The sequence below is a fragment of the Lutjanus erythropterus genome, chromosome 22, assembly GCF_056507025.1.
Source record: "Lutjanus erythropterus isolate fLutEry1 chromosome 22, fLutEry1.hap2, whole genome shotgun sequence".
Lineage (NCBI taxonomy): Eukaryota > Metazoa > Chordata > Actinopteri > Lutjaniformes > Lutjanidae > Lutjanus > Lutjanus erythropterus.
The window spans coordinates 18,846,355-18,869,002 of NC_139338.1; the positions used below are offsets into that span (position 1 = coordinate 18,846,355).

Below are 22,648 nucleotides of genomic sequence, written 5' to 3' on the forward strand. Positions count from 1 at the left end.
GAGTCTTTTCTGATTCTAATGTGCAGAGAAGAATTCGTGTTGATGCAGAAGAAATGTGTGTAACTCTGAACATGGGAACGAGTGGATTCACGTCACAATGACTGTGCAGAGATTAATTAGCAAGTTATAGCTCCTAGGCGGCTCGTTTCATGGCGACTTGTTTCTCCACTCTTAGAAATAAAGTTGCTAAGTAGAACCATAAAGGTTTCTTTGGCTCATCTCCATAGAAGAACCCTTTTTGGGGAGGTTCTATGGTTTATGAGAGGTTCTACAGAGGTTTATGAGAGGTTCTACAGAGAATTCTTCTATGGCGTCATGGTTCTACCAAGAGAACCTTAAGGGTTTTATATTCCAAGGGCTTTATCTTGTAAAACCCACCAACCTTTTATGTTATGCTACAAAGAACACTTGACAAAAGTTAAAGGATCTCAAAAATTCTTGAAGAACTCTTCTTCCAAAAAGGGTTCTTTGGATGAAAAGGATTCTTAATGGAACCTCAGTCTTACAAATTGTTAAAAAGAACCTTTAACACTAAAAAAAGAGTTCTTCAGAAGCAAATGGTTCTAGGTAGAACATTTCGACCTTCTAAGGGCTCCAACAGGAACCCAACCAGGGGGTTTTGTTGAGAACATTTTTATATTGCGAGGGTTTCATTCAGAATCCACTCAGGGAGTTCTACTCTTTTATATCCCAAGAGTTTTATGTAGTAGAACCGAACAAGAACTCTTTTATATTATGCTACAGTGAACCCTTGAGGAACAGGTTCAAGGATTTCAACAGTTGCAACAAAGCAGTTCTTTGGATGAACAAGGTTCATAATAGAACCCTTAGTCTTACAAAGAACCCTTGATGAACCATTTTTTCAAAATATGGTTCTTCAGATGTTCTGGGTAGAACCTCAGCCCTTTAAGAAGAACCCTTTGGAACCCTTATTTCTGAGAGTGTAGCACAAACAGATTCATGAGAGTTGACTTTTATACCGTTTCGGTTGTGTGTTCTCGCTCTGCAGCACAGCTGCGCCTTTTAAAAAGGTTCCCTCATGAACCAGAATTGTTATAAAATGCTTGCAAGCTGTTTTTGAGTGGAAAGATGGAGGTGATGCAGTAAAACTGAGCAGAGTGATGACAAAAATAATTTAGAGAAGAGTGAGAGACGGCAGAGATCAAAGCAGACGTAGACAGATGGTTAAGAGGAATCAAAGGAAGGTGCTTTAAAAGATAAAAGAGTTCGTCCATCACGATTCTTCCCTGTGAGGTGATTTTCTCCAATATGGTGAAATCAATGATTCAGATGTGACCGTATTATTTTATTTATGACACAGTTTGGCTGAGTGTGGATAGATGTCAGTTATACTCTGTGCTTTGTCTACAAGTGTCTCATCATCAGAGGCAACTAACCCCTCTGCAGGCTGCCCCCCCCCACCACCACCAATAATATCCATTGATTAAATTCAAATGAGCTCTGCTTTTTTCCTCCATCCTGTTGTCAAGAAAAGGACGACTCAGCAGGTTTGGACGTGTCTGATTATGCTGTCTTTATGCATACAGACTGTATCAGTCAGCACGGATGGAGGACGATGTGTTAGCATCATCTCAGAAGTATAAAAGGTGTAAGTTAACTTTTGTAAAAGCTTCAATAGAACTGGCACTGAACAGAGAATTTCAATGTTTGTTTGTGTTCCCTCTTTTTTAGTTTCCTTTGTCTCTTGTCATCACCATGTGGTTGCCAAGCAACCAGGATTACCTTTGGACAGAGCCTGGCCAGTTAATTTTTCCTGTTTTTGGACTTTATGCTAAGCTAATCCGCTGCCTCTTGTCAGTGTTGTCAATGTTGAACTAATCAAAGATATTTAAGCCACTGATTGTGACGCTGTTTTAAAAAATTCCTTTCTAGTCGAAAGCCCCAAATATATTCCATTAAAAACTTTGAGTGTTTAATAGGAAAATTTGTTTTTTTTCCCCCATTTTCTTTTTTATTGAACAATTAAAAACATTCAGCATACAACAGTGGCTGTTTTCATGTCCCATACAGGTGGATTAAATCAAGATAACCTGTACTAAAAACTCCATTAAGAAGTTATTTTTGTTGCAAAGCATAAAATGTTCATTTTCCTGAGAGACAGTTTTTATTTATAAACGGTCCTGAATTTCCCACCATTGTTTTGTACCGTTTCCTTTTCTCTCTCGCTCCCTTTTGTAATTGAAAATCTTCACCGAGATACAAAATTGGACTTAAATGAGATAAACATATTGAATACAAAGTGAACAAAACCCAAGGTAATGGAGAAAAAGTACATGATAAAAGCAACAGATTGTTTCCTGGTTACTCCAACCTACTCAATATCCTTCCATGTTTCCATCCTTTCTCCCCTTTTATTGTTGTATTCATATTAAATGCATTTTGGTACCTACTTACTCCTTTACCTTAGTATTCACCCTCTTGTATTTGCCCACCCACACTGTCTTTTAATCTGCCTTTTAAATCAAAAAGAATAGAAAAAAAGAAAAAAAAACAAACTAATAAACAATAAAAGAAGTTCTACCTTCATTATTTTATCCACACATTTCTTAAGCTCCTGCCGAAAACCCCAAAATACATGAAACAGTCCAGTTCTATTTTGTGTCTTGATATTAATGAGGAAAGTTTTTGTTGCATTCTGAAGAATTACTGCTTTTAATCATGTCAGTGCGTAAAGATGAGCAGGGTCGCTTTAAATCTTCAGCAAGAAAATAAAATCACAACCGTATTAATTCAACGCAACCGTTTCACATCTATTAACCCTGATGTTTTCATGCCTCGTCCTGAAGAATATAATGCACAGCTTTTATCTGTGTGAACAAGTGGCTCTGCCGCTTCCAACGCTCGCACTAATCTGTGTCCCCTCAGAGACCGCCTGTGTTCTCGACCTATTAAAAACGGCCACAGCGGTGTCATGGTCGTTAAGGCGAACACAATTAGAGGAGGCATTAACAATGGGAATTAATTTGCTGTCATACCCTCCCTGTACTGTCTGCCATTGTTGCTGTCAAATACCCCCCAATGTCCCTTTTAAAAAGGTCTTTCTCTCCGTTTTGGGATGAGAAACTCTACAGTTTTTCAGAAGGACCTCGCGTATCAGGTGATAAACCATCGCACTTCATGGCAGGGAGGGCAGCAGATTGAAGTGTTGTTGAGGTGAACCAGCAGTCACGCTCCTGAAGGAGGTATATAAGAAGACATACGGGCCTCCTTGTTTTCTCTGTCCTCTCCCAGGGGACCAGGATGAGACGAGGGCAGGGAGATTGACTACAGGGCAGAAGATAAAAAGCCAACACAGGCATGATAAAGGATTGAGGGGTGGTGTTAGCCTTGCTTCTCATCTTTACACCTCTCTGCTCTCCGTCCTTCTCCGCGTCCCATGTCCACGGATAGGACACGGCACACGGAAAGCGGCTGCTCCTTTTGCCGGCCACGTCCTCTGACAGCGAGAGTAATCGAGCAAATTCCTCATCATGCCTGTAGGAGCCCGGAATAGGGGGATGGGGAGTTGTAGAGAGTGATGGAAAATCGGTGTAAAAGGGACAGAAGGAGGAGAAGGAGGTGGGGGGAAGGGAGGATGCTGAAGGATGAAGCCCGGGACGCAGGAGTGTGAAGAACATGGGTGTCCAGGTTGAAGGAGAAGACATACTGATGGAAGGGAGGAAAGCAAATGCACTCATGGCTTTCTCACATGCACATTAAGATTTTATATCCCAGCTCTCTTTCCACGCTACATTTCAGTATCATCCTTCACATGTGACTGTATAGCTCAAGTACGATCCACTCAATAGGGGAACAGTGGTCTTCAAAAATGCTTTGAAGCTTTATAGGTTGGCTTGCTGCTTTCTCTATCCTGTATTATACGTATTCTTCTTCAATGTGAAGATGTGTTTTGAGACATTGCCAATATTTTTGTAGATTTTCCATTAATTTGTAGGGATAAGGACGCAACTTTTTCAGTCCTGATGCAGATATCAGGGCTTTGCATTTTGGCTGATACTGAGTACTGATCCTGATGTTTGTTATCATTAACAGCAATAAGAAAGCAGTTTGATAAAAATGTTCGATAGTTTCACTGCAAACCAGCACGAAAGCCCAAAACAAATACGCTCCGGCCCATAAACAGCCTGTCATATCCCTCGGCGCCATTAGTGAGGTGCAAACAGCCGATTCATTTAATAGGAGTCGTGTTCGGTTGTCCCATCAACACGTGAGACAACAGCATGTGTCTACCGGTGGGGCTGCTGGTGCAGGATGTGGTGCGCACATTTACAATTTCATTAAGCAGATGTTTTTATCCAAAGAGACATCTGAGAGCTGATACAACACAAGCAAGGATCAAGAGCAATGTAGACGTAAACAGAAAACAGAATTTAAGAGATTGTCACGTTATCTAATCCAACTATTTGAGTCAATATCAGACTTTAAGTCTGATTGGTACAACTCATTGACTAGATGGACAGTGTGTCTCCGCCTCTTCCGACTGTACAAAACCAAAATGAAGTCAAAATATCCTGGATTTGGGCTTTACTGGCCTGGGGATATGACCTTTACTGCAGCCAGCCACCAGAGGGCGATCAAAATGTTTTGGCTTCACTTAACTTCTTTTGTTGCCCATCTTCATGACCATGATGAGAAAAAAAAACAAACAAACGTCCTTTTAATAGGCAGAAACCTCGAGTGAGTCCACGCTCCTCATTAAGAGAACCAGAAAGCGAGAGGGAGAGGAAAGAGAACATGGAGTAGCATATTGTGGGGTATTTATTAAACTGTAACTAAAAACTGTGGCAAACATTCTGTGCTTACAGCTTCTCAAATGTAAAGATTTGCTGCTTTACATTGTCATGTATGATAGGAAACTGAATATATTTGGTTTTTGGGAACCATTTTGTTCTATTTTCTAACATTTCATAGCTGTTAAAACTTGAATCCAGATAATAATGCGCAGATTCATCGGTGGTTTCAGGGCTACATTGCTTTGTTGGAAATTGGGGCCAAGTTTTAATTTGATTAGCAGATTTCTTCTTTCAAACTTTGCAGAAGCAAACATTTTTAATGGAGCGTCAACCTTCCCCCTCTGTCTCTGTCCGTGGTGCTGACACATCCTCTCTCTGTCTGTGTGTCTCTCTGCAGTGCTGAAACAGTGAAACCTTGTGTCTCTTGTGTCTGTCTATCTCCATGGTGATCAAACACTCAAAACTCTCTCAGTCTCTGTCTGCGTCTCTCCTTCTCTTTATATCATTTTCAGATCAACTGAACACAGACAAACATAAATCAAACGCGAAGAGAAGCGCGACAAACGTGACCTCTCACTTCATCTGCAGCCTTCATTCATTCTCTTCTCCAAATCCCAGAATACTGATCACATATTACTTTTAAAGACTACTCCAGTTAAAGGTGACCTGTATTGTTCGTTGACCTCAAGCAAGAATCTTATTTTATTCTCATGCTAGAACTTTTTTCTGCGGGGTTTCGTGTTTCAAGTCAGATTCACCAAACTCCATAGTGAACAGCTCATATATTTAAGTGGTTTCTCATGTGACATGTCTTTAGAAAACTAAGATTCCTGTGATTCAATCGATGTGATTCTCAAGTTCCCATCTAAATATTAGTGATATCTTGGTATTAAGATGCCTGCTGGACTCTTGACCTTTCAATTTTACACTTTACTTGAGCCAGTAGGAGCTTCGTGTCCTGTTCACATCCCACCACAGTCAATAAGAGTCTGTATTGAAAGGAAGTGTTGGCCCTTCTTCTCTTGAGTAAAGACCGAGCCAATTAGAACAGATTGTTTAGATGACTGGTGAGGAGCCAACGAAATCCCCAAAATTGACCATTTGCAACAGCTAATATAAAGCCAGAACAGGGACATAACATAAATTTAGATAGTGTGCTCTGAGTTGCTTTTTATATACACTGCTTTTCCACCATAGCTCTAGTTTTCACACTTTTGTATGCACAAAGTTTAGTTTCAAGAAGGGGAAAATAGCACTAAAATGTATTTATGCTGAAGTTACTGTTCAGCGTGTGTTTTTTTTGGGTCTGTTTGTTGGGAGGGTGTCAAACATATGGCCCACAGGCCAGAATTGCCCCAACAAAGGATTCGATCTGGCCCACTGGATAAGTTTGCATAATGTGAAAATTGCAAAACAGTCATTAATTTCAGTTTTTAGATAAAATGCACTGCTGTTACTGACACAGCACTGTCAGTCATGGGCTACTGTTGCTGTGTGTTGCTGCATTGTTTCTCCACTGGTAAATGGGAGGCCAGTGTGCTTGGTATGCCCATTAATTCTTTCTGAGAATGACCTTGAACTTATTTATACTAAAAAAGAAGAAGAAGGGAAATGGTATTTATAGGTTATTATGCAGTGGTTTTACTGGTCCTGCCCACCTGAGATTAAACTGGGCTGTATGTGGTCTTTGGACTAAAGGGAGTTTGATTTGTGTGCTATTATTAAATTTGGGACCACGTTTGGCTAAATGCTTTGGTCAGTGTAGTCCCAGCAATAAGACATCTGCAGGCATCTATCTGCAAAAAATATTCAGGTTTTTGGTTAAAAAAAAAAATCTCAGAGCATTAACTTACAAAAGAGACCAAAATCATGCATATACTCCAAATGGTTCAAGAACAGCTTTCAATTTACTTTGGGTATGTCTCAGATAGGCATTTTGGGCAAATCTTGCAGGAATTTAGAGGACAAGTACTTGCACAAACTCAACCTTATGAATGCCACCTGTTCAGGAGTCATGAGATTTGATCATTAGCAGATCTATGCCCCTAAATTTGCCATATAGGACAACCTGTTCCTGCTCCGCTTTGTTTGCGGGAAGGATTTATTCACAAGAAACGTTACCAAAGAGTATAAAAAGAAGACTTTCACACTGCAGAGGTTGTAGTAAAGACTGGCATTGGCAGGCATCAATATCAGTGAAAATCGTCTTACTTCTGTGCTGACTTGGATTAATATTATATAATTCTTTAAGGTGTTGTTGCTCACAAAGTCTGTCAATCACTTGAGAATGTAAACGACATCTGGTTGTGTCGAGGTCCAGTGTAAGTGTGACTGCTGTAAACCAGGCAACAAAGCTGTCAGTGGCTCAAATCCAGGCAGCCATTGTGTTCTGATTGCCGACCAAAGTGACACCGGGCCAGTGATTTTATGCTAGGCTAATCTCCCTATAAATAAACTCTGTAGCAGCATTGTGTCTGGGTTGAGTGAGGTGGGGTGAGGGCTGGAGAGAGCTGCACTGAAAACAAGGACTCAAAAGAAGCAGACACTGCAGGCTGTGATTGTGTTCGGGTTGAAACAGACTTTCCTTGGTCAATAATCAGAAAACAAGTTGTGTGGAGATCACTCGGCAAGGCTGACAAAACCAGACGACCTGAGGCAAGAGAGGTTCGAATAGGCAAGAAGGCAAAACAAGGGGAAAAGCTGGAAAAGTTACAGCAGACGGTCTGGCAAAAAGGGTAACTGCTGACTGTGCAGTAGAGTTTATACTGGGGGCTAATGACGAATGGGAAGCAGGTGTGTGGGGAGGAGACTGGTCAGGTGATGAGCCAGTGTGAGAAATAACACTGAGGACAACTGGTGGGCGGGCAAGGAACGGCAGGATCTAGAAAAACAGGACCGACTCTGAAGCAGATGAATAAAGTCAAAGTTATTTTTCCACCCAGAGGCTCAGCTGAAAATAAACAAAATCAACTGAACATGTTCCTGCTATAATTGCATCTAGATTGCATCAGTTAAGAGATACCCATTCCAGGTTTTCATGCAGGAATATGAAGGTGGTGTTGATATAATGGTTGACATTCATATCCCTGCAGCTCATTTGTTAAAGCGTCAGTCCTCTGCAGCGACCATGGATTTGATTCCAGCCAGTGGTCCTTTGCTGCGTGCCGTCCCCGCGCTCTCTCGCCCCCTTTCCTGTGTCTCTGTAGCTGTCCTCTCACAATAAAGGCAAAAAGCCAGAAAAAAAATTTTATTCTGTACAATTATGCATGGGTAGCCTGCAACATGGGTTTGTTTTGCACCTAAGACATTGCCAATGCCACTTAAATTGTTGAGTTTTTCAATATAAAACATGGTGAAATGATTTCAGTGTGTGTTTCAATACTTTTCAGCATTTTGGGAGCAAGGTACCGAACCCCCAACTCGGGGGCACATCTCTCAGGGCGGTGTCCTCTACCACCTCTGCCACACACGCAAAAAAAGGCTCATGCATTTGTGTATACAAGCCTATGTGTGCGTAAATAATTAACAATGGTGTGAAAAATTTAATTTCCTCCAAGGGGGACTAATAAAGGGATGTTCTTCTTCTTCTTAGCTTGATTTTTCATTTGAAATTACTTTCTCTGGCTTACTTTTTAATGTTTCCAGCTCACTCCTTTTGCAAATACTTAAGTATGCAGGGAGTGTAAGTCGTCCCGAATCAAATAAAGAGCAAGAAAATGCTGCTAATGTTACCCTACATCTTAGGAGGGCTCCCCGCTGTGTGGAAGCTAGTCCTGGACTTGCTTTGGTAATTAGTAGTTAATGTGTAGGTATTTTTTTTAAACACAACCTGCAGACAAACACAGTTCAATCCATTCCTCACACTTTTCCTCTTAAATTATTTTGAGAGAGGGCAGAACAAAAAGAAACCATCATTTCAACAGTTTATAGTTTCTCTCTTTGGCTCCATGTGCGCCGCTTCAGCATGTGGAGAAATTCAAAGGACTGCTGTGCCTAGTTACGGTTGCTAAGCTGTTGCTAATCACTCTTCGGGGGGACGGGTTTAGCAAGCGGGATGGAACTGACCTGGGAAATAAAGACTAAAATATGTAGGACCAGTATAAATAAACTAAAAGAATCCTCTTTCTCTCCACACAGCAACCAAACTGTGCTTCATCAGTTCTGCTGCCCCGCCCCGGACGCCCCTGAGGGGGAGACCTCTACCGCCTGTGTCCCCAGGTAAGACGACTGCATCCTTGTAACATCTGCACAAATATTTTTTTTTTACTTATTAATTTACTTTGAGCAATTTTAAGTTTTTATTTTCTGTAAATTTTAATTGCAGCCACTTACCATGCATCCTGTTAGTAGCGGTGCTGCAGTAGCTACTTTAGGCAACACAACTACCCCAGCAGTGTTATCTGAGTTGAAGTGGTTGTAAATGCTTCAGGATTTCTTCCCCCCCGTCCCATGTTAATAACAATGAGCCAATAAGAGAGAGACTTCTGTTACATCAGCTTGGGTTTTGGGTCTTGTTGACACTGTAAGATTGTGTCCAAAGTGAATCTAAGACACACTGGATGTGATTAGTTGTTTCCACAGAGTGTTAGCGCCGTGTTTGTCAGACTATCGAGATGAGTCCACTGGAACACGGTCATAACATCCAAATCAATCACATCGAGATCTCATTTCCTGGACAATGGTCAAGTCCTCGGTGGAGCTTTGAATAATTGGAAAAACATTACACTGAGTTTAGCAAGCAAAGCAGGATGATAACGCCGTTATCTTTTAATGTCAGATAGAGCTGATGCTGCCAGTTGGAAACCCATCTGTGCACCAATATTTATATATGAATTTCAACTCTTTTATTTTCTCAAAGTTTCAGCCAATTTTAAAGCTCTAATGTTATTTTGTTGTGGTACTTTGCACCCACTGTCTTGGGGAATATGAAAAAGAGAACAACTAATAATTAGCTGCTGTAATAACTACCTTTGTGTGACGACTTTGAGGGAGTATAATAATTGATATTTAGTCTTGAATAGGCAGTCTACAGAATATAGGATCAGATAAGCAGGGAGAAAAATAAATAATAAACGCCTCTGATGATTATTATCTCGCCCCTTTGGAGCAGAATTGACAGCACAAAATGTTGTGTTTGCCTCCTGCTTTTATTTACCCAAGTGCACTCTACCACCAGAGTCTCGCTGAAAATTATGGCATTCATCTGGCCAAGGCGCATCAGTAGCAATTAAGCCATCCGCCCCGAAATGGTTTGTTTGCTGCAGGCCGCATGTTGTACAGGATTGTTTTGCTGCATTGTCTGAGGTTGGCAGAAAATAGCTGATAAGCAAACGTCGACTGATGGCAAATCATAGCCCCCACGGTGCTGGACATAATAAGTGGCAGAAAGCTGCCGACCAACAGGCACCAATAAAATCACACTTTAGACACCTCAGAGGGCTGTTGTGTATTGAATCGGGCACATGGAGAGACTGAAGGACAAACAGATGTAGGAGGGAAGAGAGATCAGTGGTCTCTTATTATGGGATTTGTTTGCCACTTTAAGGCTGTGGGGCACCAACAAAGATTAATTTAAGATTAGTTCAAATCATTTAGCAAACCTACATTTAAAATAAGTAAATCAAGATTTAAAATTAAGGAGCTCTGTCACCCAATTGAAAACTAATCTCTATTTAGTAAATCCAAGTTTAGTGTGTAAATCAATATGGAGATGATTGCTTATCCAGACTGAAATAAACAAATTTAAAAAATAATATATTCGAGTGCTGTCAGGACCTGCTCTGTCTTTCCTAACAAAACTTTGCACTGTTTACTAGCGAGCTAAAAAGTTATCAAAACATTATGTTGCTTGCTAGCTACCTAAAGACTTAACATAAGTTATATTGTTTGCTAATTAGCAAAAGAGTTAACAAAATCTTATATTGTTTGTGAGCTAACTAAAAAGTTTATGTAAGTTACATTGTTTGCTAGTTAGCTAAAGAGTTAACAAAACTTTACATTGTTTGCTAGCTAACCAGATGTTACCTTAGGGTAAATTGTTTGCTATTTAGTTTAAAAGTTGGTAAATTTCATTATTTGTTAACTAGATTAAAAGTTAATGAAACACTAACACAAATGTTGTTTGCTAGCTAACTAAAGGGTAACCTAAGAGTGTTTGCTCCTTGCCTAAAGATTTAAAACATTACAGTTTGCTAGCTAGCTAAACAGTTAACAGTTAACAACACATTACACTGTTTTCTAGCTAACTAGCATTACTAAAACATTAGACTAGATTGTTTGGTGAATGGCTAAAAAGTTAGTTAGCCACATTAGCCTACTCATGGCAGACTGTTTTAACAGATCAACTGGACTAAAAGAAAGAAAGAGAGAAACATCATAAATCTCAATTGATTTGAGTCCCTTAGTCCCTTAAATTTCTTCAAGGAACTTAATTATTTGGCTCAATCCAACTCAAAAGGCAGATTTTTAGTAAAACTCTTCAAGTGACCAGTAAAAAACCCTTATAGAGCCATTTATCAGACACGTTGTAACTGACTCAAAACCCAAGTCTCTTACAGTATCACAAAAGTCCATTGACGTCTCTGTTAAATACATGTGAAGACTCAAGAGGCAGTGGTTAAAACTGAACAGGAGTGACTTTCATAAAATCAAAGGCTGGAGGGGAAATTGGAAAGGTAAAGACGAGAATCGATCGGGGTTCAGCAGCTTGACCTTTGCCTGATAGAAGCCGTTCGGTGCCGCTGTGTTTTGTGATTGCTTTGTGCTTAGGGACCATTAGCTAAAGGTACAAACAAAGTGCACAACAGAAGGTCTTTGCTAACTTGTCAACCCCTCCCGACTCCCCGAAACACCCCCTACCTCCACCTCCACCCCCCCCCTCCTCCACTGCCAATCTCTGAAGCAAACCACTTCCAAGGACGACTCTCTGGGGCCGAGACAGAAAGCAGCTTGTGGTTTTGTCTTTTCTTTTTTCTGTTCTTGTTGCGTCTTATCTCTTTTCGAAAGCTGTATTATGTTGTTGTTGATTTCTGTATTTCCGCATTGTTGTCAGTGATTTGTTGATCATTTACTCACGTGGCATCACCACATCGCATCACGTCACAGCGACATGACTCCACATTAGCACCCCACACCTCATTGCATCCATCATCAGCCATGTCCACGTCATTCGGGCTTGTCTCTCCACTGTGGTCACGTTAAGTTTGACAGAGTCATGTATGAATATTTACCATGTAACTAAAGTGTAATCTCTGCAATGTAAAAATACCATAATGCATTGATGTGTGTACTGTAGGGTCTTTCCCATGCTGGAAACTGGTGAGCCTCCTTGTTGACACATGTAATGCATCTGTGTTCATGTGAAAAAAAAAAGTTCTTATCATGTTGCATGCTTTGGCTTGGCAGTGATCAGAACATAGCTCCCTGTCTATCTGTGTGTGTGTGTGCGTGCGTGTGGGTGTTAATGTACGTGTGTGCGTGCCAGTGTGTCACTACGGTACACACGGCATATGTTAGATAATTTACACACTCCAGGAAAACACACAACACTGAGCACGCCACCAGATCCACAGGGGAATCCACAATGATCGGCCAGCCAAAAGAGAGGAGTGAGTCACGTCAACTTTACTGAACTCGATGCTTTTTTTTTCTTTATTTACAGACTTTTAGCAGAATTACCACATGTTTTAGCCAGGAAAGGCATAGATGGTTATACTCTGTGTAGAAACAAGTTTTTTTTTAAGTGTTCCTGGAATATAAACACCATGTTGATGGGTAGGCCTGTATATCATTTAAAAAAAAAAGATATCAGTACCCTTAAACTGTTACAAACAACAGTATAGTTCTTCAGTAGATAGTTTTTTTTTGCCAACTTTATTCAATCAAGCATTAATAAAATAATCCTTCCTCATTTTATGGTTTTATTTTTCTCAGTCGCAATACTTTTGAACATTTTGGTGGTACAATATTGCAGAACTTAGCAGCAATTGTTTGATAAAGGAAACGTGTGACAAAGCAGCATGAGATTCCCTGGACTTCAAACATCATCATGATTTTAATAGATCTTTTTCTTTTTCAGCGAAAATGAAAACGGTGATGCAAAACCAATCATTCCCACTAGTTGTATCATATATTGCAATTTTAGTCAAAATAATCATAATATGATTTTTTTTAGCATATTGTGCAGCCCTACTTGACACCAAGCAAAGCTTCTGTCAACTTTCTTCTTTCCTAGGTAACTAGCTAGCTAACGACTGATGTAGATAAGCTAGCTAGTTAATGATTTATGTACATTAGCTAGCTAGCATTTGCTACAGAGCAAAACTATAAGAAGCAACTCATAAGATGTGACTACATGTTACGTTTACAGGTCTTTCAGCAGCATCTTTTACCCTCTTTTAACATAGATGAGTTTGGCACATACAGGAAACAGGGAGGGACAAACTTCAATGAGTTTACAAAAATGATGGGACTTAGGAAGAGTCAATCGCCAACTCTGTCAAATTCGCCACGTTTGACTTCACTGCACCACAGACTGTATAGATTGCAACTGCCATGATAGAGGGCCAGTCACATGTCTCATTAAATCAACTATGTTGCTATGGATTCAGTGAGTTACACCGTGGACTTGCCCCCTGTTTATTTATATTTTGCCAAATTTACACCACGAAAACTGCCCTGAGTGACCATTTATTTGCAATGTACTCATGGATACTGAGACAACTATCACTGGATTACTTTGAGATTGAAGAAAACTTTAAAGGCAAGTTCTGTAGTTAAATGGAACGTCTTTTTTTTCCCCTGTGATTTCCAAGTGGATTTATGTCCATTTATTAGCAGTGAACATCAGAGATAATGACTCAGAAAGTATAAGTCAGCGTCAAGCAATATGTGTATCATGTCTAGGTTTTGACTCAGAGAATGAGTTGCACTTTTTAACGCAAACTGCTGCAAGTGGGCGCGAATTGCTTGGACCTCGCAAAAAACCTTCAAAAGTCTATTATAAAAATAAATGTGAGTGGTTTCTGTTGTCTCTCATGATGGAGGGGCTCCATTCGCCACCAAACAAGGTCTGATTAACATATAAAAAGGACAACTCATTGCCTCTTTGTGCACTGCCTCCACTTCAGGATGTAATGAAGCCTCATTTCACACACTGAACCTGACAGACAAAGTGCAATCATTGATATTTCATTTGCACCACTCCTTCTACGGAGAGCAATTCAAGCCGCGGTGTCAGAGGGTTCAGCTCAGAAAAGGGCACCGGTGTGAGCTCCTACAAGAAGTGATTGTACTAATTTGAAGCCATACTTTGTGTCTGTCTGCACCTGGAGAGCTTTATCCGATCGGTTAGGAAGCAGAAAACAAGCAGGTAATAACATGGTGTATGTGGGATCATTTAAATGAGGAGAAAGGAGCAAGTTGTGAACTGAAAGGAGGAGTGAGGATTTCACTGTCACATATAATGAGGACCCTGCGGAGGCTGGAAACTCACCCTGACAGTCTGGTCACTCCTGCCAGGCTTTAAGGAGGCACCGGAGGGTTTAGAGACTATAGGGGATTTGTATTCAGGGTCACCAAGTCAGATCTATAATCAGTCATGGAGGGGGGCTGATTGTGCGGGATGACCACAGCCTTTCAATTAGCAGTGTGAGCCATCCTCTGCTGCTTCGTGCTAAAATTGCACTCAGGAGTTTTGCTGTTACTTTTACAGTTCCAGCGGGAGCCTTAAGTTGAACTTTCTGCTTCGCAGCAAAACCGAGAACTGCTGCGGTCAACACACGAGGCCCCAGAAACCCAATAAATGGAAGGAAAGCGTTATTAGAATATTCTAGCGTGGAGAATGGCCCCGGAGAAGAACTATAAATAATGACACTCAGGAAGATGGCTGCTGGATGAGCCGCAGGTAGAATTATTACCTTTTTAAATCGCTGCTGTGTGTTTTTGTCCTCTGTTGGAGCAAAATAAAGCCTCTCCAGCCTTTAGGGTGAACACAAGTGCAATGGATGAACTGCATTTCAGTGTTTTACTCTGAGTTGCACCAACAAGGGTTGTTTTTTAAACCTGATGAAATCATGGTTACCTTTAAATAAAAAAAATTAAATAATAAAAAACCTAGATTAAATTTAACCCCAAAACATTAAACTTAAGTGTTTAGCAACTGCCAGGAAGTCTCTTTTTCTTGTGCTGTTTTTGGTCAGTAAGGCTTATTTCTCAAAGGAGGAGAAATTAGAACTAGGCTAACTAGCTTTTTAGCTAGCTACGAAACTATAATTTTTTGGGTACTTTTTAGCTAGCTAGCAAACAGTATAGGCCTAATACTTTGTTAAATTTTTCATTAGCTAGCAAAGAATGTGACGTTTTATTAACTTTATTGTTAGCTAGCAAACAATATAGGCCTAGTATTTGGCTAACTTTTTTGTTAGCTAGCAATCAGTGTAACGTTTTGTTAACTTTCCAGATAGATAGCAAACAGTTCAGGCTTACTGTTTTGTAAAGAATACAGAGCTGTCCGAGGCAGCCCTAGTTTTAGATCCTGACAGCATGCACATTTACTTTTTATTTAATTCGTTTAATTTCACTTTACATCAATAATCTTTGATTTTTATTTGTGCAGCAGAGCTCTGCTTAAGTTAAAATTTGGATTTATCCAATTTAAATGTTGTTTTACCAAACTGATTAGATCTAAATTAATCTTTGTTGGTGCAACACTGTATAAGTCGGTAAAATTTACATAAACATGCTCACTCATTCCTGAAATCTCTGAATTCAACTGCTACAGTTTCCAAGCAACAAACTGAGTATATGGAAACCTTGTTATGAATTGTAGCGCGAGAAAAACATTTCAAGACACAATATGTGCTTCCTCTTGATCACACCACCGGTGCATAAATATGTTCACAGTTTGATGCCACTGTGTGGAGTTTATTCAGGTGTTTGGGATCACATCCAAATGTTTTAGCAACTTAGCAATAAGTGTGATAGCAAAACAACTGTTGCCAATGCACGCCCACTTCTGACACACAGGGTGATACTGCAGTGTTGTTCTGTTAACAAAACTGATTTCTGAACAGTTTCAACAGTGTAAGGTGAAGCTTTGCAGATCACTAAAAGTGCAGCTGCTTTCTCAGCTCTATTGTCCAGTAAAGCGGCCAATGAACTGTTGGATAGGGTTGGTTAGAGGTGTCACTTAAAACTTACAAGGTCACTGCTGCAATATGTGGCTCTGATAGAGCAGAAATACCCCAGACAAAGGGCACATTACTGCTACAAGTAATGCTAAGTTTTCAAGAGAAAAGTAAAGCCATTATTAATTATTGGTTTCTCTGCAGCTGCAGTTTTGCCCCCTCTGCAGGCAGGGGCAGGAATAGCTTCAGCAACTTTCACTCTTATGTCACATGCAGATAATGAGACCTTTTTTTTTTCCTCTGTAGGAAAAGCAAGAAAGGTTTATTCATAGAGCAGTTCAGAGTGTTTTACATACAGCAAGGTGATGACATGACCTGGGGTCAGGGGCAAACAGTGACACCTACAGGTCTAAACTACTGCTGCAATTATTAATTACTCTAATTTCCTATTGTGTCAAAGGTAACTCGCAACCTTTCTGACCTTAACAGCTCAAATGATCAAGAATCAGCATCCTACTAAATTAAAATGAATTGGTGCATAAGCATAGATTTTGGGGGAGATGGAAGGGACAGATCAATTTAAATATTTATAACGTGCATTTGTCTCCTGCAACAAAAACATGCAAGTAACAGAGGACTTTTATTTTGACAAACTACTTGTCTGAGAGTCTTACTGTGTTATATGTCATTATATTTTGAATTGTGATTGAATTGATTCAGAAAAGGCACAAATTGGTGCATAAACCTCCCCAGAATGCAGTAAATTAAGTGTCTGACACCGTCCTGGGGGAGGAGGACCCCCGTTTAATTTGCACCCTTGAATCGGTGTATGAGTAGGTGAGTGAGTTATCAGCTGGTTCCATGAGCTGCTTCACACGTAGAAACAAATAAATAAAGTGAAAATAAATATGAAAGCAACGGCAGCAGACAACTTATAAATAGGAGCATTTCTGGAACAGCATCCCAGATACAGAGTAAGGTCTTAAATCAAAGACTTTTCTGTCTCAAGTGAGTGCCAAAATATATTGTAATGCATCACAATTTAGAAAAAAAGCAAAACAAAACATAAAAACAAATGTGCTGAGTCGTCATACTCAGTTTAACTTTAACTCACCAGAAAGTCTGACACATTATGCTGCGTTTAAATGTTTCAGCAGCACGTCAGATTCAAGTAAAACTGTCTCCCCTGATGGCTGAGTCATCGTGGACGCAGAAAGATGGCACTGATAGTAAACACTCGCTCTTTTGGTCACACAGTTAAATATAAACTGACCAGTCAGCCTTTGGCAGGTGACGGCACATATTTTTTTTTGGCACGATACTCGAGCCTGTCGGCGCTTCGTCTGCCAAACCGACTGCTTTCCCCCACCAGCTCACAGTGCACACGCAATGACTGACATCTTGCTCGCCATCTAAAAGCCCCTTTAAATTAGTCCTCCTGCTGCGCTCCTGACAAATGACTCGCTCACACACACACACACCAACGCCTTAATGAGGTATACTATGCTAATTAGCTCACACAATCTGCCATAATGATTTACCTTGTCAGAGAGGAAATTAGTTATCAAGTTCAGGAGACTTCTCCACTTTTTTTTTTTTGTCAGATAATAAGTTCTGTCTTAAAGGAACAGTTCAAGTTATTTAAAGTGGGGCTGTGTGAAATATTTATTAATATTCAGTGTGTTAATTACAGTAGATGGCGATCGACATGCCCCCGGTTTGGAGAAGCAGAGAGGAGAACCAGCATGGAAGCCGAGCAATGAAGTGCTGTGGACAGGGCCGGCAACAAAACCTAGTTTAGCCACTTAAAAAACTGAACTTCTGAACTCTTCTGAAAAAACTGAGCAGAACTTTGCACCGTGTGTTCTGATCTGGTCGAGTGAGACATTTGCAGGATATTTGGCTCATATGATGTTGGTTTCTTGTAGGAAAAGGCTAAGGTTAAAGTGGCGAAAATAAGCGTTGCTGCTGATCCTGTCCAAAGTGTGCTGGTGCTCCTCTCTGCTTCTCTAAACTGGGGGCATGTCGACCAGCTTCTACTGTAGCTAATACACTGACCTCATACAACCCCCTACATATAATCCCAACTATCCCTCTAATGAATACATGATAATAAAAGTTTATTTTGGGGGGCTAATGGTTTGTTGCTCAGCAGTAAAACTATTCCGAAGTTAAAAGTGTAAGATTTGTGGGTAAATTTAGGCTTGTCTAATCAGAGTAAATTAGAGGTGATCTCCACTTTTTAACCTCGATGTAATTAAAGTTTACAGCCTCATCTTTTATGATAGGCCATAAAGAATGCTAAAGTAGAGGAAAGTAAGGATTATGCGCTACATCTGGGGAAGCATATGACTTTAGAGAAATATAAAAAGAAGGACAACAGATTTGGGTCATCGCCAGACCAGATTTAGGAGGCTTGTGTCATCGTTTTTACCTGCACCTCAAAAACGTCCTTGACTATGAGCGTGAATAAAATGTCAATAAATCCCATGAGCGGTTAAGATGAAGCTTGAGAGATCCACAGTGGGGAGAAAGGTGGTGTTTCTGCAGGAAATTAAATCACCTCTGGTTGTGGCATGAGTAGACAGCTGTGTCGTCTCGCCAGGGCACCTTTTTCTCTAATTAATCACTGGAATTAATAATAAACTGCACTAATTAGTGGAGTCATGCTGTCTGCCAAATGGAAAGGTGACGTGGGATGAATAAGGACACAGCTGGAAATGCTTCGTCACTTCGGGTAGCAACCGAGACAAATAGAGGTTGTGGCTGCTGGGCAGAACTACAGGGACCATGATGCATTGAGACAGACGGAGGAACTGATAGAATGATTGATCCGTTCTGTTGGAGGACGTTCAGGGGCATGTTGGGAAAATGTTCCCAAAGGTTTTTTTTTTTTTTTAAGCCATTCAGGACTTGCCTTTGAGAGGTGCAGCGGCCACACACACACACACACACACACACACACACACACACACACACACACACACACACACACACAGAGTACACTGTAAAAACAAAACTATTTGAATAAATAAAATAAAATAAATAAAGAATTCAAGTCAAATATACCTGATATTTAGTTGTACTTGAGAAAAATGTGTTTAATAAACTTAAGATGAACCAATAACTGATAAACGTTACAAACAAATTTGATTTCTTTGCATTTTCTAAGTTTGAAATTCAGTTCTTCATTTCACATGAAGATCTTACAGCTGCAGCTGCTCCTGCTGCAGTGCATGCTGGGAAGCAGGCCTGGAATTTAATCATTTTAGGGCCAAGGTCACTTGGCCTTTGGTGTTGTCAATTTTTTGAGGGTGCAAAGGCCAAAGTGAGGGGCACACATCATGGCCGTTGTACAATTTCTGTCCTGCTATAAGGTTTTCTAATTCATTAATGTAATGAGCTGATTGAACTCTGTACAGTACTTTGATTCAGCTCAGCATTTCAAGTCCTGTCAGAAGAACTCTTGTTTAGAAGTTCTGAAGTGTTCTGAAAATACATACTAGAAATTTTATGCTTAATTTTCTTCCTAAGTTTCCTAAGTTAATGAGAAAAGATAAGTTTATTCCTGAACACTACAGTTTTTACAGCGTACAAGGCCACATCTTCTTTTTTGTCCTCACACCAGCAGCAGACGCCCAACATTAGTCTCACCTGTGCATCCGCAAATTAAATCTTCACATGCGGTCCTCCTCAATCACAGTTGGCCAATTTTCTTTCACCTCTTCACCCCGTGATTTAATATTTGTTCTCATCTGCCTGCGCCTCTGTCTCCCTCTGTTGCATGCCGCGGCCGTGCTATCACGCTGCCTCAGCTGGGGAAAGTGACCTTGTCGGCTTTGCTGTTCTGTTGTCATGGGAACAGAGGGCACAGCAGGAAGAGACGGCACAACATCCAGAGGCTGTCTGTTCGGAGTTAGGCGTGCCTGAGCATATGTGCGCATGTGAATTTTCCTTTTTGCTCCGTTGTTGTAATAATCGCAGCAGTGTGTTTTGTTTTTTGTTGTTGTAGTCTTCCTATTGGCTCGGATGTTTTGCCTCTGAGCCAATCAGAGGAGCAGCCAGTGTCATCCTCCTCGGGGGTCCGTCCATTCAGCTGTTGGTTTTTGTTCTAGCTTATTCCTCTTTAAACACGTCCTCTGGGACTCGAGTAGCCTAAATTCACTCGAAAATTGAAATCAGCACTCAGCAGCATTGTGAATGAATGAAAGGAGCTTTTAAAGAGCGTGAGTGCTTGGAGTAATTTCTAATTAAAGTGATGCTCCGACTAATTTATTTTCACCCCGAGGCCTGCTTTATGCAAGACACTTACCACACAACAGCGATACTAAATCTGCTCATGCTCAGTTGCATCATCATAGACGTCATTCACTGTTTTGTTCTTTGGAGAGCATGTAGATCTTGATGAGACGAGACATGATATACATGAAGAAGGCCACGTCGCTCTCTGCTTTGTGCGTCGCTCTGCGGCGTTCAGGCGCAGACAGTGGCGAGCGTCAAACGTTTCAGATCTGAGAGCTTCTCCTCCTCTTCTCCCTCCGTTCTGCAGCTTATCTCAGCATTGTGAAGCAAGCGGAGGGTTTTATTACAGAGGAGATTTAATAAAAGCACAACATTTTGATGACTTTGCTGCAGCGTCTCGCGTTTGTGCGTGTCTCAGTATCAGCACTCTTTTAAGTTTCAGCCTCTGTATAAATGTCAGGGCCTGCTTCTAAGATCTTCACTGACTCAGACAAACTGCTTTTAAAGGCAGAATGAAAGTTGTCGATTGTAAAATGTAGATTATTTATGTTTTTAAAGGGGCACTCCGCTGATTTTACATGTCAAAGTCAGTTTACTTGTCATAAGGAGCGTGTTTGATGTCTTCTGTGCCTCTGGAGGAGCTTTGTCAAGTCAAGACTACACATTTATAACAAAAAGTCTGGGGGTTGACGGATTTTAGAGGGATCGTTATCCACCAGGGAAGATCTAATGGAAAAAAGCTAAAGAGTTGCATCATGGGAAATGTAGGATTCAGTGTTTTTGAAGCTTAAACCACATGAGGAACAAATGTCAGGATAACTCAGCTGCTATTGCATCAGTTTTCACCAAAAATAAGTCTCTTTGAGTCTTTATGAAAGTAGAGTACCAAATTGCTGGTGTATTACTCTGAAAACAGACAGAAATTGATGTCAGATAAAAACCGTAACACATAGAGCATTTATTCTTTTTGCATCGGAAAGCGAAGACTTGTGCATGTGAAACTTTGTTTGTGATGCCCCATTACAAAAATAACAGTAAGTAATAAGAGACAGAATAAAAATAATAATAATATATAGCGATAGAACAAAATGTGTATTCATGAAATAAAATATTGTGGTGAGAACACAAGGTAGAGGAGCTGAGAGGCAGGTCGATGTCAGAGAGGGATTGAGATTGAGTCTGATTTGATCTTAATTCGTACGTATTTTGGGGATGTGAAGCATAAATACTAACATAGGCAACAAAGAATATAAAAAATAAAAACACCTCTCTACAAAAATATCTCTACAAAATAAAATGAGCAAATTCTGAAAAAAGAAAAAAGTACATAGTTAAATTAACTTATGGAGAGTTAAGAGATGTTTTGTTCATGTTTCTACATTTAGAAATATTTTTTTTGTGTTTCTATAGTAACGATTTGATGTCTGGTTTTTATATTTTTTAAGTTTATGACACATTTTCAACATAGAGCAGTGTGCTACGCTTCATGTAGATATTCAGAGTCTTGACAGTTTTTTCTGTGTGATGCTGTTCTCAGCAACGATCTGTCATATCAACATCATAGCAGCCATATGACACCTGTGACTACAGTTTTAATATCTACATCTGTAGAGTATGTCACAGCCAAATAATACTGCCCTCGACATGATTTTTTTCATGTCTCCCAATGCTTTCTAGTTACACCTTTCTTTTCTTCTCTTTAAAACGCGTCTGCAGACTGAACGTTGACAGATGTAACTGGCAGTAGCAGCACCGCAGCAGAAACCACGTGTTAGCAACACGCACAGGTACAAGCAGCCGATGTGGCCCGAGTGTAAAGCCAAGAATAGCGCAACGACAGATGTATGCAGTGTTTCTGACTCTGTCTGGGGTTTCTGATCATACATATCCAGCGCTGCACCATGTTAAACAATGGTTTTGGTCATTTAACTGGCTCACTTGTCCCTGGGGGCGCATCTACTGCCATAATATCCCCTGAAATATACTGCAGGAGGTAATGACCACATCATAAATACAGCACAACGATTTTGAGTTGCTGCAGAGGGAGGCAGCGAAAAAAAAAAAAAATCATGAAACTCCTAATGTGAGCAGTTTTTCTGACTCTACTTGGGATCTGAGATCATTTTTTATCCTTTACTGCACCATGTTAAACAATGGTTTTGGTCATTTCTAGGAACCGACTTGCTTCCCCCGAGGGCACAGCTACTTCCGTGATACCGGCTGAAATATGCTGCGGCGAGGCTTATTATGCAGTAATAACCATTCTGTGCTCGCAGAGTCACTGCGAGTAATAAAACAATAAATGTGCATTTTTCCGTAATGTTTTCCATTTTTCAGAGAAAAATGAGGCGATCATTACGAGCCGGAGTCCTATTCTGATTACGATCCTCTTTGTTCTCAGGCTGAATAGAGATCTTTTGATTCGCTGACGGCTCAGATGAATGCTGTGTTCTCAGTAGAACCAGTTATGATTTCAGATAATGAAGATTTTGAGTCCAGAGGCAGAGCTGTGTGATAAACTGTGGA

The 22,648-nt window shown here is 40.4% G+C and overlaps 1 protein-coding gene across 2 annotated transcripts in view; it reads left to right on the top strand.

The window, feature by feature from the left end:
* Positions 1 to 22,648, top strand: part of iqsec3a (IQ motif and Sec7 domain ArfGEF 3a) — a 153,544-nt gene that overhangs the window by 21,986 nt on the left and 108,910 nt on the right. For both annotated transcript variants that reach the window (XM_084711497.1, XM_084711498.1), the window contains exon 2: positions 8,892 to 8,972. In XM_084711497.1, the coding sequence (XP_084567623.1) occupies positions 8,892 to 8,972 (81 nt within the window). The remainder of the gene's footprint in view (positions 1 to 8,891; positions 8,973 to 22,648) is intronic.